This window comes from Neltuma alba, unplaced genomic scaffold, assembly GCF_004799145.2.
Source record: "Neltuma alba isolate B1F8T4 unplaced genomic scaffold, ASM479914v2 tig00013430_pilon, whole genome shotgun sequence".
Lineage (NCBI taxonomy): Eukaryota > Viridiplantae > Streptophyta > Magnoliopsida > Fabales > Fabaceae > Neltuma > Neltuma alba.
In genome coordinates, this window is record NW_021637680.1 from 7,092 (window position 1) to 26,271 (window position 19,180).

The following is a 19,180-nucleotide window of genomic DNA, read 5'->3' on the forward strand; positions in this document are numbered from 1 at the left end:
ATCCACGTGTTGTTTTCTGATTGAGATTTCAGATAATCCTGATAATTAGCAAAATGCAAATACACCATTAACATCCCCTGAATTACATACAACTTTGTGTGTGCGCGCGTGTTGGGGTTTGGGGGGGAGTGAATTTCTATCTCATTATTACTTCACTTAAATCCTGTTAATAAAAGTTAGTCTAATTAGTAAGGAATTAACTCATAATACATAAGATTGTGAGTTCAAATCTTGTTACCGATGTAAGAGTCTTGCTGATAAGGCGATTTGTAAATATCTTTTTAAACGTTCTTTGAGTTTAGAGACATGCACTGATCATTGTGATGCCTAAAGATCCAACTCACCTAAACTTCAATGTGTAAAAAAAGAAAAAAATTACTTCACTTAAATCCTTATTTCAGAATACTGAAGTTCCTTATAACAACGCTCAAGGTAGGAAAGGCCAAGAAATTGTGAGAATACTATTATGAAATATCCAATGTGAAATTTAGACAATTTGTACTATTCTAAAATCGTTAAAAGTACATAAAATGAAGAAATAAAGAGATTTGTGCTTCAAACTAACTTGCTTTATTTTATAAAGGTAAAGAAATTGGCTACTCTGGTCATTGCTATAATCATTAATAAACTATCTACAAAACTCGGATTTGAATATGGTACATTGTATCGTGCAAGCCTGCAAGCAGCTTAAATCAAGATTATCTTTGATTTGCCAGTGACTTGACGTCAGTCTCTCAAGATTGCAAAGACCAAGATCAGAAACTCTACTCCAACTCTTTAACAAAATCAACATTATCTACAAAAACCTGCACAATAGAAAATAAGTACAAGAAGTTAAATAAAATACTTGATTATCTGAAATAAGTATAGTTCAAAAATATACTAGAGATCTCTACCGTGCATAAGAAAGTACCAAATGAGAAATAAACAGAAGATGGAAATGAACGAAGTCAATGAACAATTTAAGTAGCGTGGGAGCTGGTGGCTGTTGCAGGGCTTAGGCAGGTGTACTTATTTGGCAGTTATTCAACATATCCATGTGAAAATAATTGACTTTCACCAGGTTGAGAGAATGAAGCCCAATAACACTCCCTTAGAGACAGTTGCCAAATTTTGAGATTTCTAATTCATAAGCATTGCCGTTTGGATTTTGAAGAAAAATAGGAAAAATCAAGATGGAAGGCAAGAAAAACTTAGGAGCAGAAACTTTGGTTCTGTTGCTTCACACATCTATATAGGCACAAAAAATTACAGCTTAAAGAAGTAGCATTATAAGACTTAACATCTATCAAAATAAAGAAATACAGCCTAACATGTCAGCTGTACTCAGATATAATCCTAAACAAGAAAAGCATGTATTGACATTGCTTTTTGGGAGGGAAAGTTCAGCTGAACACTAGGAACCTTTGGTTAATCAGTATTTAGCATCAACCAAAGGTGTAAAGATTATTTAGCATATAGTAAGATGCAATTCTTTTGCTTCTTTTTTTGGGACAATATATTATTCCTCCTTGATGCAATTGTTTGCTACCATTCCAAATTTCTAAGTGCTTGAAACCCTAGTTTCTACGTAGGTTTGGTAAAAAAATGGGCCAGTTGATCTTCAGCACTGCAATGAAAGATCTGTATCTCGTCTTCTTTCATTGCCTTCCTTATAAAATGATACTACCTCCAGTCCTTAATATAAGAACTAATTGACTAATTTGAAGAAATCAATTAAGTTAAAAAAAATTACTTAATTATAATATATGTTACATAATCTTTTATGTGTATTATTAATTATATATATTAAATTATATGTATCAGTTTATAAGCCCAACAAATTAGTTTGGAAACGATAAATATAATACTTTAAAGTAATTTATTTAACTTCCTTAATCTTCCCATATCAGTCATCTGGGTCTTATATTAAGGACTTAATGTAGTATTTATCTTGATATGCTTTGTCTTGTCATGGAACACTGGGTTCCTCATCATGGCCATGGTTGATTCATTGTCAAATAGGATCTTGGTAGCCCTGTGTTGATGCATCCTAAGATCATTCAAGATACTTCAGAGCCATAATATAAGATTTCCGATTCTGACTCCAGAGTCCTTCCCTCTCTTCCTTAGTTTCTTCAGAACTCTCCTACTCCTAGCATTGAGTTGGTTCTGGATTTCTGTCTTCTTCAGTTGTTTCTTGAGCAGGAATACTAGCACTCATTATCTCCCAATCCCAAAATCCATTGTCATCAAATGGAATACTTCCACTTACACACATTCACTGTGAAATGAGATTCAGAATTCTATAACCTTTGGAAACATTGCTATGTCTCACAAAATGTAACTAGGTTTAATTGGTAAGAAAATTTTTCACTATATTTTGCACAGCGCCTATTATTGATGTGAAGGCCAGAAAACACAAAACACAAATCCCGATTTTTCTCCAAATCTGATTACAAACATGCCTAGTAGTCCTGATATGCATTGAGAATACCAACTACTTCATTTGATAAGATTTAATGAAAATATAAAAAGGGGAGTTTGATGTCCTAATGATTTCACCCATTTCAATATCACTACTGCGGGTACCATGGTTTCATAATATTGCGGGGGAAAAAGAAATCATAAAATCTAAAAAGCTATACCGTCTTCCAACCATCAGGATCTAAGCATGCTGTTATTTTTGTGTTGATGCCAGGTAATGGTCCAGGTTCCCGAGTAATCTTTCCTCCAACAAGTTTGATAGCTTCGGCAGTCCTGTAAACATCATCTGTACCTATTGCAATCTGCAAAGGGAGAATAAAAGAACATGACTAAATACAAAAAACAATCTTCAAATGAATGGCAAGAAACGGTCAGTAAAGAACTGATAGGTAACATGTTTGAAGAAATCTGATAACAAAGCCCTATATATTTCTGTTAATACTTCATAAAAAAAATAAAATCTAATATCTTAATAGAGTATACGTATAATAGCAAGTAATTATACATTAAAAAAAAAAACTTTAGCAGATTTAAAAAGTGTTAAAGAACTAAAGGTAGTTCTACCAACCTGAGCATAACCATTTCCTTTATCATACTCAGTGACTCCATAATTGTAAGTCAATTCCAAGACAGCACTCGTATCTTCAGGACCATAACCTAGCATTGCAATGGTATACTACCAAAGGCAAAAGAAATAATTAAATAAATAAAATAAAACATTGAAGGATGAAAAACAATTTAAAGGAAACCAAGTGAATGAAAGTATTAAATAAGGAGATGGAAAAAAAAATTGGTTCCACCAAAGAAAGCAAGATGCAATGTAAGCATTGTAGTTCAATTCAGGGCTTGAAAGCAAAGCACATCATACAGACATTTCAAACCAAATATAAAGCAGAACAAAATCAAGGCCAACTTGTTAGAAGTTAGAACAGAAGACCTGCGCAAGATTATGAATAAGGATTTGAAAAAGGCCAATAAGATATGTTCTCATAATTAACTTTTGGTCTTTTTTTTTTCGGTGAAACTTTTGGGAAATCACAAAATCCTCAAACCAAGGAAAGTCCGTTAGTTGTTCAGCAGCTGGTATTTCCTAGTCGCTGGTGAATTCAAGGGACTTTTCTTTTATTGCCACAGCCACAAGGGGCACCAGCAATGTGCAAGATCTTGACGGCTCATAAAGGAGCCAAATTTCCCCAGTTAACACCTGCTGAGCCTAACAATTTTATCACATATAAATTGAAATTCAAATAAAATTAAAAAAAAAGAATAAAAAATCCTTCCATTCTATCTTGAGTCATATTTTGATTCAGTATACCACAGTAAACAATAGGCTAGAAGGTAAAGTAACATTTTATGACAATGATGTACAAAACAAGTTATTGAAGAATAACAAACATGCCTAAAATGAATAGTAAATACAACTAACGAATATTACTTTTAAAAGTTTGAACTCATGCAAGGCATCATCTCAAAGGACTGATACGATTATTTGTATCTGAACAATGACCTATCTCTTGTCCTCAAGCTTAATTTTTTTTTTTTTTATACAGATGAAACAGTATCTTATAGTTTGGGCATTAAAGCCCCATGATCTGATATAGACTCTAATAATCTTACCTCTTGGCCATTAGGCATGCCACCTACAGATCATGCCATTAATTGACATAATAGAAAGGAAAGATACCTTTTGCTCAGGATTATCTCGTGTCCGAAGAAGTTCCATACCAAAAGCCTAAATGATAAGCAACCATGGAAATGACTAAATCCAGTGTAAAGAAAATCATAAGGTGTTAAATCAGACATAAAATAGCGTTCACCTCACCTTCTCATAAAATTCTATGGAACGATTAAGATCACCTACGCGAAGCATTAGTTGGCACAAAGGCTCAGGAGAGGAAGCTCTTTGCAAAAGCTCAAATTTATATCCATCTGGATCTTCGATGAAAGCAATTATTGTGCTGCCTCCCTTAACAGGACCTGGCTCTCTAGTTATTTTGCCACCCTTAGCTCTAATGAGGTCTACAGTCTTTTCAACCTAATAGAGGATAGTGAGAATTAAAAAGACAAGAAGTCCATCCTAGACATTTCTTTAGCATCAAGAGAAAGGATTCTGAATAATAATAATAACAACTGTGCCACAAATCCCCAACACATCCCTAAGAGGAGTGGAGGACAAACCAGATAGGCGCAGCTACGGACTAGTGCATACATGAGGGGTATAAAAAACAATCAGAACTGAACGCATTATGAGAAATCAAAGATGCTCATAAAAGATAGAGAGGACAAGTTACGCAAACTTACATCATCAACAGCAATGCCAAAATGGCCAAATCCATTCCCAATATCATATGCATCAACTCCATAATCTGAAACATAATTAGATAACAATAATAAAGAGGAAAACTTCATATCTATCAAATATCAGGTGGTTCAGGATTTGTAGTTTCACAGATCTTAAAATATTCTCAGACACCTACTGTATGTCAGTTCAATAACAAACTGTGCATCTTCAGGTCCATATCCAAGAAAGGCGTTCGTATACCTCTCCTCTGGTATATCACGTTTTCTCAGCAGCTTCATTCCCAGGCACTCTGTATAAAATCTGAAATTGCCAGGTAGTTTTTTCCTTCAATAATAACGTTACGGTGTTGATTCAAGAGAATACTGCATTAGTAATGAGTAGTATGTATGTATGTGTCATGATATACTTGATGGTCCTCTCCAAGTCCCCAACACGATATACAACATGAAGCATTCTTCGCTTGTCCTGTTTGACCCACTCTAGAACGTCTTCTGTTGTAGCAGCTCTGCTTGCTTGGGACACACTCCTTGAGGCCATTACTCTCGCACATTTAGCATCTAGTCTCAGTGGCTTGGATGCTTTCAAGTTAGATATATTGTTCTGCGAAACAACTGAATGGCAACCCAAAATAATTACAATTCGTGAAATTATACAGTAATTTTCAATCAAATTCAGTATCGCAACTGCAATGAAAGAATATAACGAATGTTGCAGGCAGCACTATAGACAATTTAAAGCAGACAAAATAGCACTAGAGATGAATTTGAATATAGCAATTGGAAAATCCAACTCCCAAATAATGAAAGTTCTATTCTGTCATATCAACAACTGTATGTGAAAAGAAAGAAATGAAAGTCGATTTCTATCAGAATTCGCCTAATAGATCCATGACTGAAGCATAGAGACTCATTCATAGGCTTATTATTAACTATGGACAAACCAAGAAGCATCCAATTGCCATGTGACTCAAGATTCCATGAAAGCCAAGAAATTTAGCCTGAAATGAGTGGATTTTCAAAAGGGGGCACCGAAAGAACAGAACTTACCGCAAATCTGATGAGGAAAGGAGAGGCGCCGAGTAGGGTTTTGACCAGATAGATTGAAGGCGGACAGAGAGGCATGAATCGAAGACGCCATGGGAATCACTCTCACCAGAGCGTTGAGCGTAGAGTGAGGTCAATACTTGATAAGCTTGCTTTATTTGACTTTTAAATGTTCCTTATCATATTCCTCTCAGTGAGACTACGACAACGAAGCTGATGTGATCAACTGTAGCTTGAGTCCCATGTTAAACGCATGATCGCTGTCTTGCTGACATCTCTCTCGCGCCGCTGGCTGTGCACAAACGAATAATATGTGATCACTTGTGAATGAATATGTTTTGTTTTGGGACCGTGCTATCAACAGTAAAAGCAATTATCAAAATACCTGAAGCCACAGTGCCTTCATTCTCGCTTTATCTATCTCCATTTTCCTTTAGATAATTTATAAATAATTTTTAACTGTGATATACAAAATATAAAGTAAATATATGAGAAAAATTTTGTCTCAACTTACATAAAATATATTTATAAGTGATTTTAAACGTGATGACAAACAAAACTTACGAGGCAGTACACTTTACTCTTCTTTTGTATTTTTTTTTTGGGTTGAAAGAAAAAGATAATAATATTAGTAATGAAAATATTTTACATTATAGCGGTAGAAAAAAGATAGAGAAAATTATTTACAATATTATAAAAATGTACATTTAGTTTTTTAACTTTAAAAAGTATAGTTTTAGTCTTTCAATCATAAAATTATTAATAAAAATGATGACATTAAAATTTTAAATATTAATACAATATTATCAAATATTAAAATATTAAATTTAATTTTTACATAACAAAAGCGATGACATTAAAACCTTAAATGTTAATAAAATATTATCAAATATTAACATTATAATACTTTGTTGATAAAGAGGAGAAAGCCTTAAACATAAGAGATAAGTCCTACCAAATGATACTTTGTTGATCCAAAGCTACGAAACTCAAAGGTTAATATGCCTCTTGCTAGTACCGATGATGAACTTAGGGGGACTCCCAAAGTTCAGATTTTCTCTCCTGCGGGCTAACCAGTATAGGCGGCACGAAGGCACAAGGATATAAAGCAGCCAAGACAGTTGTTCTTCTTTCGTCAATCAAAATTAGTCTAGTTGATAAGAAATTAACTCATTACTTTTATCGTCGTGAAAAAATTATGTTCAATCTTGATTTGTTTCTGACTTTCTTTGGAGAAATTGAAGTAGAAAATGTCATTGGATGCTCAATTTAGTTCCCTTTAATGCGCTAATGATCTTTTTTTTTTTTTTGGGACACGGCAGTCGCTTAGATATTAGAAGCATTGCACTATGATCTTTTTATCCAATTATATATATATATTTTATTTTCTATTTAAAAAAGCACTCCTTTTACCTTAAATACAAAACCCACTACAAAATAAATCTTATATTTATGACCGAAAGAGTAATTAAAAGCTGATAAATCTATAAGGGTGGAATTAAAAAAAAAAAAAAACCCGTGTGATGATGCTTCGATTCGCTGCTGCCCTGCCAGCTTCCTCGTTACTGCTTCAACTGTGATTTCTGTGACTAAAATCAAGGTAATATTTGCATATTTTATTTTATTTTTCATACTCTTTTTTCTATCTTTTCCTTTTACTTTATTAATGAATTATTATGAGTCTCTAATTCTCATTAGAGTCGTTTTACTTTTAGGGAAAATGACATAAAAAAGAGTTGAAAATTACAATATTTTAATTCAGGTATCTAAAAAGTCAAAATTTCAAAAGAGGAAGTAATGCTCGATCTGATATTTTACAAATGTAGTTAAATGACTAAAATGTCCTTGTATCATATTTTTTTAAAAAAAACTACCAAACTTGTCATTGCCAGTACATTTCTTGTCATTTACTATTCAACACTTGTTATTGTCAATTGACAACTTCTTAATAAAACTTTTTGTACAAGGACATTTTTGTTATTTAACTATATTTACAAAATACCATATCAAACATTACTTTCCTTCCCTATGATTTTAACTTCTTAAGTGTTTGAATTGAAATATTGCGATTTCCAATTTCTTTTTATGTGATTTTTTTTATTACTCTTTTATCTATTCTGATTCTCATTTATTTATCTTCTAAGTGGTAGAGTAGTCCATCTCCGCGAGATTGATGACTTCCCAAGAATCTGATTTACTGGATTTAGTCTTCAGCTTATGGATTTATGGATTATAGATTCATACATTAATTGAAAAAAAAAACAAAAATATATATACTCTTTCAGTTCTTAATATAAAAACTAATTAACTAATTTAAGTAGATTAAAAATATTAATTAAATTAGTTAATATGATTTCTTTTAATTCCCTCGCTACTCTTCTACTTGATTATTATTAAAGGAATATCAATGGGTTAATTTTAAAAAAAAAGTTGATGAATATCAAAAATAGATTTTATATATAGGCCAACATCAACTCTTTAAGTAGGTTTTATATTAGGGACAGAAAGAGTATACGTATCTGCTACCATCTATTGAGTTTTTTTCTCTCTACAAATGTTTTCTTCACTTTTTCCTTTCTGATGTCATGTCCTAACACAAATTTGTTCAGGTACGCAAATATCAAGCAATGATGGTGGATGAAGCTAATACGATTTCATGACTAATTGGGAGGCTTTTTGTGTTGTAATCCTTTTTAGCTTTTAATTTGATAATTTGATAATGCAATGTCTTAGGCACTAGGCAGATCCCACGGAGAGCAGAAAACAATTTGCCTGTATATCTGCAAACGGAAGAATCTTTAATAAGATATTAATCTTTTCTTCTTCTTTTTTTTCAACTACTATTGAATTAAAATTGTTAGATCTAATTTTTAATGGAATTATTATTAAAATTTTACATAAAAATATAAATAAATTTGAAATGTTAAAATTAATCTAAATAGTTCGCAATCATAACCATTAACAAAATATTTCATAAAGTAGATTCTTTTGTATTCTTTTTCCTACAGTCAGATCAAATTGTATCATTATTTTATTTTCACATATTTTTAGGGATATTATACATATATTGAATTATCATGTATAATCTTCATGTAAAGTAAAGTATTCAAAGTATAATTATTTTTCCCCAAGATTATCATTTACGTAAGTGCAGTTTGTTTTCTCTGGGGATTTTATATTTAAATAAACAATGAGCAGGTAATGACCAAACATAAAGATTTTTTTTATAAGCATGTATTTATTCTCTCGCAACACGAAGTAACGCATTATTTATTCTCAAGTAACAAGACGTTGACTTGATACATTTTTCAATAAATTAAATTAAAAGCTTTTACATGCATAATAATATTTTTTATTTTGTTCTGTTTGTCAGGTGGGTTGACTTTAAGCAGCTTGGCAGTGCCAAGTCGTCATACGCTTCACCGCGTATCTTAAATTCCTTTGAATTCACCCATTTTATAAAAAGACTGCCTCCTCCAATTTTTAATATAAAAATTTGTTTGATTTTTTATTTTAATATTAAATATAAGATCTCAATTTATTTTTTTTATATTTATTTTTTTAAGGTAGTTATTATAATAATAATAATAATAATAATAATAATAGTTTTAGCCAATACATTTCATTAGCAAAAATATTTTAAGAAATACAATTCTTATTTATTACAAATAACTAAGATAACTAATTTTTTTAATCTACTCAAATTAGTCAACTAGTTCTTATATTAAAATTCAAAAGTAGTATGGTACATCACAAGGTTAATCATAAAAGATAAATGTAACATAGCTCTTGGGAGAATTCGAATATTGATTTGTCACAATGTCAGCAGCTAATTTTTTTGCCACACCCAACTTTTTTTGGGTGTCTTTCATCTAATTTCATTAAAAAGAATTTGCACCACTTATTTTGATAAGTTACTACAAACTAGATCTTATATTTAAGATCGAAGATAGTACATAAAATGACAGTATGAAAAATGAATTTAAAAATAAATAATACTCCTTTGTTCCTAAATACAGGGGTGAGTTAGTACTACTTCCGGTCCTAATTATAAGACTTCGTTTATAGACCTAATAATTAGGATCGGAGGTAGTATATTTGTTTTTTTCTTTTAAATTGAAGACTCTCAATTTATTTTGTCTCTCAAATTTATATTCTTTATGATTCTTATCAAGAGCTAACCAGCTAATTTGAAAATATTAAAAAATTAGTTAAATTAGTTATTTATAATAAATATGATAGTTTTTTTACAATACTCTTTCAAATTATGTGCGCTTAACTATGCATTGATGGAAACATCTTTATAATGTGCAATCAATGAAGATAATATAGAAAAAAAATTATAAATTGAAGAGATAAAATATATTAAAATCTTATATTTAAATTCAAAGCAAACCACTTATCTGGTTTTAGGTCCAAAAGTAGAAGTAATTTTTTTTTTTTTTACCGAGCTATCCCTATTAATGCATGCGAAAAAAAGGATTCCTGTCAATGAAGTGATAATTAAAGGGTTGTTTCAGAAGAATCAATATACATCTATTACAAATAATTTTTTTACCATGGACATCTGTCACAAATAATTAGTTTAATTAATTTTCTTAATATTTATATATTACTTATTTAAGTCCTATATTTAGTATAGGAGGAAGTAAAATGAAGGAATAACATATTAACATTTGAGTGCTAAAAGGGCAAATTACTAACAATTAGGATAAAAAAACTTTTAGTTGTAAATATCAATTGATACCGTTGTAAACGGGGATCCAAGTTACAAATTGAGAATTATGTTTTAAATTTGAATGTTTTATTTGTAGTTGACACTCCTAAATTCATAATTATTTTAATCGTTATTTCAAACTCAGTTTTCACAAAAATTTATCAGGACTAACTGTCATTAATTAATATCCTCGTTGAACATGTAACTGATATTCTCCCTAATAAAAAATCTTTTGGACAAAATCAAACTGAAACTCACCAACTACACCGAATGAATATATTGCCACCAAAATATATTGTATGTTATAGTTGGGGGAAAATAAAAAAATATTTATTCTCCTAACTATGAAACCACCAATTATTGCCAAGGTCAGAAAAAAGAAACCACCAATTATTGCATTGCTTAAGGCTGAGTGGTGGTCATTTTTAAATAAGACTTAATAAATTAATTAATCATTTATTGGAATTTATTATTTTTCTATATTTAAAATTATTAACAATATTGTCTCCCCATAATAGATTATCTCCCCCCCCCCAAAAAAGAGTTATTTCTTTTAATTTGAAATTCATGGAATGAATTGAAATGAAAATAATAAAACACTTGAAGCTTGAGACTAATTAAGTTACCTAATCAAAGGAAGGCACTTTCTTTTAATTTCCAAAGATAGTTTCACTTTTGGGATTCAATTATACAACTTCTTTTGATCAGATAACGAAAACTTTAATGCCTGTTTCTTTGGTCTCTTGCTTTTTCTTAATATAAAAAGACAAACCAAAAAAACAGAGCATGATTGATTAATGGAACCAGGGTGGCAAGCAATTTGGTTCCTTTTCCTTATAAATTGTCTTTGTTAAAATTTTCATATTTTAACCAAATCCATAATGAAAGATGAAAAATACAGATACAACCAATTTGCATACAACATCAAAGGGTGACAAAAACATAAATTCAATATCATAATAAAATGTGACCATATCTACTTCTTTGGATTCTAAATGTAGGAGTTGGTTGGGAAGTTTGTTTGGTTTTAAATATTAGACTCAATTCTGTCTATTACATTTATATTTTTTTAAAATTATTTTTATTGATTACATATATAATTTCTTTCAATGGAGGCAATTTCAATGTAAAAAATTAAAAGGGTATTTCACAAAAACTGACATATATTTTTTTATAAATAACTAATTTAACTAATTTTTTTAAGATCTTTAAATTAGTTACATGCTAGATTGGAGGCAGTAATTCATATCTTTTTTTTTAATTTTACAATCTGTAAAATTAGAAAAATATAAATAGAGCAGTGAATTCCATTTGACGTCTAGAAAATTACTTGAGAACTCTCTTCTTGTTTGTGGCTGAACAATTTTCAAATAAATAGTTCCAATTTCTTAGAACATAGTTCTAAGCAATCTTGCTCATCTTGAAGTAAAAGATTAACAAGCCCTCTTATTGCAGAAATAAAAACAAGAAAGGTGCTCATTTCTGTGCGCTTGAATTCAACTACATACTCTTCTAGAACAAACTAGCAATTTACATGAAACTTCTAATCAAAAACAGGAATTACCTTATGAAGATGGTGAAGGAATCAGATTGAACTATACATTCAGAGATTGTTGAAACCTTTTTTCCCTGTTCACAAACCATTGAACTGTTCTTTTGGCAATTGGCAGCCAAATCTGTCTCACTCGTTCCTCTTTCACATTGTTCTGATCAACCAAAGATGAATAAGAACCTTTATTAAGGGTCCCATTTTTCATGCCCAAAGCTTCAAATCTAGAGACGGCAGTTATATCTGATACTGATCTTTTCTCATCTGGATTCATATACTTTGATGTTGCACTCAATTTTCCTGCAGAATCTGAACCAGAATTTAGATTGTTGTTGTTCTTTAGTCCATTCCTCACTTTGTTTTCAAATGAAACCTTCCTCTCCATCTCCTCCTTGAGATTCATAGGCTGCTCATTTCCTGATTCTCCTTGAGATTCAGAACTGTTGAATCTTACACTTGAAGTAGAACCAATCATCTCTGAGTTCAAGAACATGAGGTCTGAGGAACTCACGTTGCTCCATCGATTCTTCAAAACAAAATCTGATACAGTAATCCTGTGTTTGAGTTTGTGATAGACCTTTCTGTGATCATCATCATCATGAGCTGGCTTTTGAATAGGTAATTCTTCTTCTTTTGAAGAACCCTTCAGGATTCTCCTAAAGCTGCTTCCAAAATTGATTCTTGATGATGACCCATTTTGTTCTTCTTCTTCTTCTCTCTGAACAAAAAGCCCTACATTGGATTCTTCTCCCAATTCTGCTGGGCCGCCATTGATGAGCAGTCTCAAGCTGTTAGAATATGTGAAAATGGTTTGATCTTCAGGATCAACCCTGTGTCTACAAAGAGGACAACTAGAATGATTCTCAAGCCAATTATCAATACAATTAATGTGAAAAGCATGTTTACACTTTGGAAGCAGCCTGAGAATCTCAACATCTTCAAACTTGGACAAGCAAACAGCACATTCAAGGCCTTCTTTTGATCCTTTTAAGGAGGAGAATCTGAAGAAGGGAAGTGATTCTATGACAGTCTTGTCGATTCCTGAGAATCTTGTTGACCTTGTTCTGATAAGCCAAGGTTGACTTTCTGGGTTGCCATGAACTGATGAAGCTCCTCTGGTACAGCACTTGGCATACATGAGGAGAGAGAATGTTAGAACAAACATGAAACTGAGAATCCCAATGACAACAGCAAGACTTGGTCGGAAATTTGACACAGCATCTTGTGAAGGAGCACTATTTGAAACCTGTGCTTCACAGGAAAATCTGAAGAATATCAGATACAGAACCAAAAGATGAAAACCCAGATGGTTCATGATTCTGCAGAAACCAGAAAAAGGAACAAAAATTCTGATCTCGTGCTTTGAAAGCTTCCAAATTTATGACGGGGTTGGTGTGCATGGACTTCTTATTTTTTTAAGGTTATTTCCCCAAATAATGACTTCTTTTCTTGCGTCAGCTTTTTTCTTTTTGGGGTTTCTTCTTTGGCTGCTCTTTTGATCTTTAGAAGTATTAATATATTTCGTTTAAGAACAGGCTAGTGATGACCAGATGGAGAATAATGCTTCTATTTAGAAAAGAATAACAAATGACATAACCCCATTGCCAAGTTTTATCCTGACGCAAATTTTTAATGTTATTTCAACTCCACAGACATGAAAGATTAGGCTAATTTCTTTATCTTATCTTACCTTCATACAAATATTATTTTAAACTCAGCCATCCAACTCACAAATTTTCCACCTTGATTTAACTTGCTGTTGAACTTTTTATCTTGTTTTACTTCAGCATTTTTGGGGAAATGAATAAGACAACCGTCCGATACAGAAGTAGGCCCCACATGTTAGATCACATTAGGATTTTTAAGGTACATTTTTCCTCATAATCCATTGGCCCAAATGAGAACTTTTTTTGCAAATGGGAAATTTTGGGTTTGATCTCGCTTATAAATTAGTGTTTGCCCTTTTAATTTAAGGGGGGAAAATTTCCTTGCATCATTTGAAATTATTTCAAGAGGTTTTTTTTTTTCTTTACAGAAAACAGGAAAAATAATACTAGGTAACTATGAACTTTTTTCCTCCAAAAAGGAAAAGGGGTTTGATTGGTGATTAAAAATGTCAAAGGTAGTTTGGTAATGGCTGCTTTTGCAGCTGATCTTGATGATGAAACGTATAACTTTAAGTTGCCATCTGTCAGAATGTGTTGGATTTGAATAGGGGGATTTCTTTTTTCCTTTTTTGTGGAATTAACATTATCTCATGATTATTTTTAAAATGTAACCATGCTTCTCAGCAGCCTGTTAAATTAATGCTGTTTTAAGCCAAGTGGCAAATGTAATTTAACAGATAGTGTTTTTCCCCCCTATTTTGGTCCCCCAAATTAAACTATTTTTTATGAGAAGTTAATTACTTCATATAATCTTTATTATAAAATATTTCCAACATTTTCAGGCATCTCAAAAAAATTATTATGTGATTAAAGTTTCTAAAAAAAAACATAAGATTCTACTTCCACCCTTATGATTAAAAGGATGTAAAACCTTTGCTCACAATTTATCATAGTACTCCTCTTGTCTTATTTATAGGCAGAAAAAGAAGGTTTTTTTGTCTTATTTATAAGTCACTTTATTAAATTTTTATCGTGAATATAGTATTTTGTCCTTCATTTATTATAATTAGTAGTTATCTCTTTTGAAATATGTATATATTAAATATAAGTAAAGTTAGAAAATTGCTATATTTTAATGAAGAGTTAATGCATTTTAAAATTTTTCTTAATCTGTGTGAAATATGCTGAAAGTACTTTATAAATAGGACCAAATAAGTATTAAAACTCAATTTAGATGGACTATCAGTGAACCAATCTTCTCTTTGATCAAGTCAAAAGTTTTAGATGAATTGATTGGGTTGTATTTGACATATTTTTTCCCATTTATTGTACTTGAAACGACATCATTTTGAGTTTAAAAAAATATAGTAGCATGTCAAATTTATCATGCTTTAATAACTCTGTTTTGTTATATTATCAGTCGTTTATACATAAATATTTCATTTACTTATCGATTAATAAGTTTTTATTAAATATTATTCTTTTCACTGTTATATGTGAATATTGTTGTATATTTTAATTATGATGAAATTGATTCTAATTCAATAACAATTAGATCACTAACCTTGAAATATTACATCAATCAATGCAACACGACGAGTCCGGTATCTTATAATTTACAAAATTATTATCCAAATTCTGGAAACAAAAAAAAAATTATTAACATAACATATTATAATTTACATAAAGAGAGTTATTCAGAACCCACCATATATAAAGGATTAGAGGGAGTATATTTAAGTTATAAAATATGTCATATAGACCGAAAGAAAAAGTGGCTCTTAAGTTCACCTTCACCACCATTTATTAACTTCTCTTATTTCCTTACTCATTCACTTTATATTGAATCATACTAACTGCTTTTGGTCCCCTTCTAAAGAATATCATTATTGTTATTATTTAATATTCTATACAACGTATAGTCCCATCCCTAAACCATGATGCTGCCTCTATTCCTTAGTTTTTGCTGCCCCTTGAAGAAAGTTTTGTTTAAAAGTGATAGGAAATTAATTTCTGTGGAATCGGAAATCCAAGTTGATTTTTTCAACTATTATATGCAAACGTGTTGACAAGGACATGTTTGCCATGGTGTTGCCAAACGTAAGGCTGTAATGTTCTTGGAGTTTGGAGCAGGCCAACAAGGATTGTCTTGCATGTTTGGTCAAATCTTAATGATTTTTTTTTCCATCTTCCCACTATGTTTGTTTGACAAATCTAACAATGGACATTGAATAAACAGGTTGAATTATGAGATATTTTTCACGTATAAACTCTGTAAATATAAAATTTTAATTCACTTTATGTAGTATATTTATCATTTTTTGTAAACTAATTTATTTAATTTATAAACTTAATTATATATAATTTAATGTTATATTGGAGAATTTTAGGGAGATCATGTCATAATTGTTAGAAATAAATAATTTACTCAAATTAGTTAAATAGATCTTATATTAAAGACTAGCGTAGCAATTTTTTAAGGACGACTTATTTCATTAATAAAAGATATTAATAACATATCTGAAATTTATAATAGGAAAACTTCATCTTTTGGCCTATATAGTTTTAACCTATTTGTAACTCAGTTTCTAAAGTTTAACTACATGTAACTCAGTTCTTATAGTTTTGACCTAACGTGATTCAATTCTTGAATTTTGACTCACTATATTAACCCATTAAAAATTTAGTCCCTTAGTTTCATAAAATATAAAATATTATTTTTTTAAAATGTAAGGGCTAGATTTTTAAATAGTTAAAATTAACTATATGAATTGAGTAGTAATGAGTCAAAGTTTATTGGGAAAAAAAAAAGAGTAATGGGTTAAAATTCAAGAATTGAGTTACAACAAGTCAAAATTATAAGGGCGGAGTTATATCAAGTTAAAATTTAGGGACTAAGTTATAATCAAACAAAAATTATAAGAACTAAGAGATTTGGCTTGTTTGGTTTCTCATTTTGAAAACAATTTTTTGTTATTAAAAACAGAAAAACAAAAAAATTTGTTTGGTAATTTGTTTTTAGTTGATTGTTTTAAAAAACAAAAAACAATAACATGTTTTTGAAAACCAAAAAACCAAAACAACTTTTACATTTTTTTTTTGTGTTCTTTATTTTTTGTTTTGAAAATTTTTTAGAAATCTTCTTCTCTTCTTACTTACTATTCACCACTTATCATTACGGGCGACAATTATCACCTACCAAATGTGATTTTCTACGATTTTTTTTTTCAAACATGATTTTTTAAACTTATTATCCAAACAAATTCTTTTGTTTTTTTTTAAAAACTGATTCTAAAAAATAATTTTATAAAATTGTTTTAAAAACAAAAAAAACTAGGAAAAAAACAAACAGGCCCTTTAATTTTTCCCTTTTCAATATCATTTTCTATCTTTGCCTTTATTAAATATTGGCAAGTTCCATTCCTTTAATTATCTGAATTTCACATTTTCTTCCCGTCACCCTCCCTCTTTCTACATAAATAAGGGGTGTTTTTTAAAATTAAGTTATATTTTTTATATGTTTATTGTCTTTGACTAATTCAAGCTAATTTTTATGGGAATATAATAGTAACATAATTGAATTGGAATGGATAATTGTTAATTGGAGGGGATAATTATTCCTGGTGAAAGACATCTGTCATGTTTCAGCTGTGTGTTACCCATGAAACCTCACGCCATACTTTTGGGGTAATAATGCAAATTTTGTTGACTTGTATATTTAACATAAATAATTAGATTTTTTATTTATGTTCAGGCCTGAATCCTGGCTGAAAATTTGGGCCAAAACTAATTGAGTATACTGAACCAATTCAAAGAATGGGATGAAGTGTCGTGCAAGAGAACTAGTAAAATTAAAAATAACAAAATATATATTTTAAAAAAAAAGGAGAATTACTATAAAATTTCAAGGGAGAAAAAAAAGATACTTACTACAAAGTCTCATGGCAACGTAGTCGCTGTAATAACAAGTTTTAGTATAAAAAATAATAACATATTTTAGTTACTCATTTATCATTAAGATTTTTTTTGTACTTATTTTATCCAAAAAAGGAACAATGTGTTGTTTTGGGCACCGAACACCGGTTGGACCGAAATTGGTTCAATGTTTGATCCAATTATGATACAGAGCTATAGGCAAAGTACTTCTCCAATATGACTTAATTATTGAGTTGATTTTGGTTCTAAATATCATATCTATGTCTCATATTTATCATTTTTTTCTACATTGTTCTTATGGATACTCCCTTAACCATAATCAAGTAGAAAAAGGAGGGAAGATATTAAGAAAGATGATTATGGTGTTTTAGAAAAAACATGTCATATTTCTTATAATTAACTAACTTACCTAACTTTTTTAATTTAATCAAATTAGTTAAATAGATTTTATATTAAGGACCAATAAAATAGGTAATTGAACGGGATAAATTGGTCACTTTCTTAAATTTTAATTCGACTTTTAAAGCTACAAGTGATCCATATCTATATTAAAAAAGCACGGACAACAAAAAATAATGTAAGAAATATGTGTGTATGCGGCTATTCTAAAATTATAAAATACAAATTACATACATGCATAAATGACGAAGATAATTAAGCATTGTTATATCTATTATTTTTCTTTGGATTTAAATATCTATTTTTATTATGGATGATTACTTTTTTATTTCAAGTATATACTCTTCTGGTCCTATTTATAGAGCAGAGAGAGAAAATATTTTTTGATTATATTTATAAGGCACTGAGAGATTTTTTGTATGAATATATAATTTTACCTTTCATTTATTATTGTGTTGATTTTGTTTACATAAAGTATAATATATATATTAAATAGGGATAAAATTAAAAAATTGTTGAATTTTAAATGAAAGTTAATGAAATTTAAAGTTTCCCTTACTATGTGTGAAACATGTTGAAAATGAGTTATAAATAGGACTAGAAAAGTATTATTTTAAAATATATTAATTTATTCATGATTAATTAACGAACTAAGAGTGGTAATATGAGCCAACCAACAGATTTCGGGTTAGTCCGTGGCAAGTTAGAGCTAGGCAGTGCAGGTTGATAGGCCCCGTGTGATGGCCAGTTGGCTTTTAGCCAACCCTAACCTGCCATGGTGGGTTGGCAGGTTGGCTTTAAAAAAATTTTCTATTTTTAAATTAAATATTTTTGCTTATACAATATAAAAAAATAAAATGAAATTTTTATCGTTCCTTCAAATACTTGATTGAAAGTATCAAATAAATGATATAGGTATTTTTTAAAATTTTTTAGATAAGATATAAAATATAATAATATAATTATTATAATTTAAAAATTTAAAAAAATACCAAAAAAATATGCAAGCTGGCGGGCAAACCCAGGATAGGTTATGGGTTAGACAGTGAGAGTTAAAAAGTTTCATTTGCTGATTAGTTAAATTTTAGCCAACCATAACCCGTCATATTTGATGGATTAATGGGTCGAACCCATGTTACCAGCTTTAAATCAAACTATTGA

The 19,180-nt window shown here is 30.2% G+C and overlaps 2 protein-coding genes across 3 annotated transcripts; both read right to left on the reverse strand.

Annotated features, from left to right (window-relative positions):
- Nucleotides 1-547: 547 nt before the first annotated feature.
- Nucleotides 548-6,039, reverse strand: LOC114737341 (probable lactoylglutathione lyase, chloroplastic). Of its 2 annotated transcripts, none has more exons than XM_028925259.1 (9): nt 5,815-6,039; nt 5,175-5,379; nt 4,944-5,068; nt 4,768-4,832; nt 4,289-4,492; nt 4,151-4,198; nt 3,035-3,142; nt 2,628-2,768; nt 548-806 (listed from the first exon to the last, which is right to left on the reverse strand). In XM_028925259.1, exons 1-9 carry the CDS (start codon nt 5,903-5,905, stop codon nt 765-767), a joined length of 1,029 nt encoding a protein of 342 aa, XP_028781092.1. In that variant the 5' UTR covers nt 5,906-6,039; the 3' UTR covers nt 548-764. The 2 variants fall into 2 exon arrangements, with proteins under 2 accessions (XP_028781092.1, XP_028781091.1); XM_028925258.1 differs by having other exon boundaries at nt 4,289-4,501; nt 5,815-6,037.
- Nucleotides 6,040-11,911: 5,872 nt separating this feature from the next.
- On the reverse strand, nt 11,912-13,398 carry LOC114737340 (E3 ubiquitin-protein ligase ATL42). The gene has a single exon (XM_028925257.1). It carries the CDS (start codon nt 13,390-13,392, stop codon nt 12,124-12,126), a length of 1,269 nt encoding a protein of 422 aa, XP_028781090.1. The 5' UTR covers nt 13,393-13,398; the 3' UTR covers nt 11,912-12,123.
- Nucleotides 13,399-19,180: the final 5,782 nt, after the last annotated feature.

Excerpts from the sequence above, each read along its gene's own strand:
- LOC114737340 (XM_028925257.1), bottom strand. The coding sequence starts at position 13,392 with ATGAACCATCTGGGTTTTCATCTTTTGGTTCTGTATCTGATATTCTTC.
- LOC114737341 (XM_028925258.1), bottom strand. The coding sequence starts at position 5,905 with ATGGCGTCTTCGATTCATGCCTCTCTGTCCGCCTTCAATCTATCTGGT. Across the intron at positions 4,502-4,767 it reads TTGGCATTGCTGTTGATGAT|GTTGAAAAGACTGTAGACCT; the intron begins GTAAGTTTGCGT and ends ATCCTCTATTAG. Across the intron at positions 3,143-4,150 it reads GAGATAATCCTGAGCAAAAG|TATACCATTGCAATGCTAGG; the intron begins GTATCTTTCCTT and ends TGCCTTTGGTAG.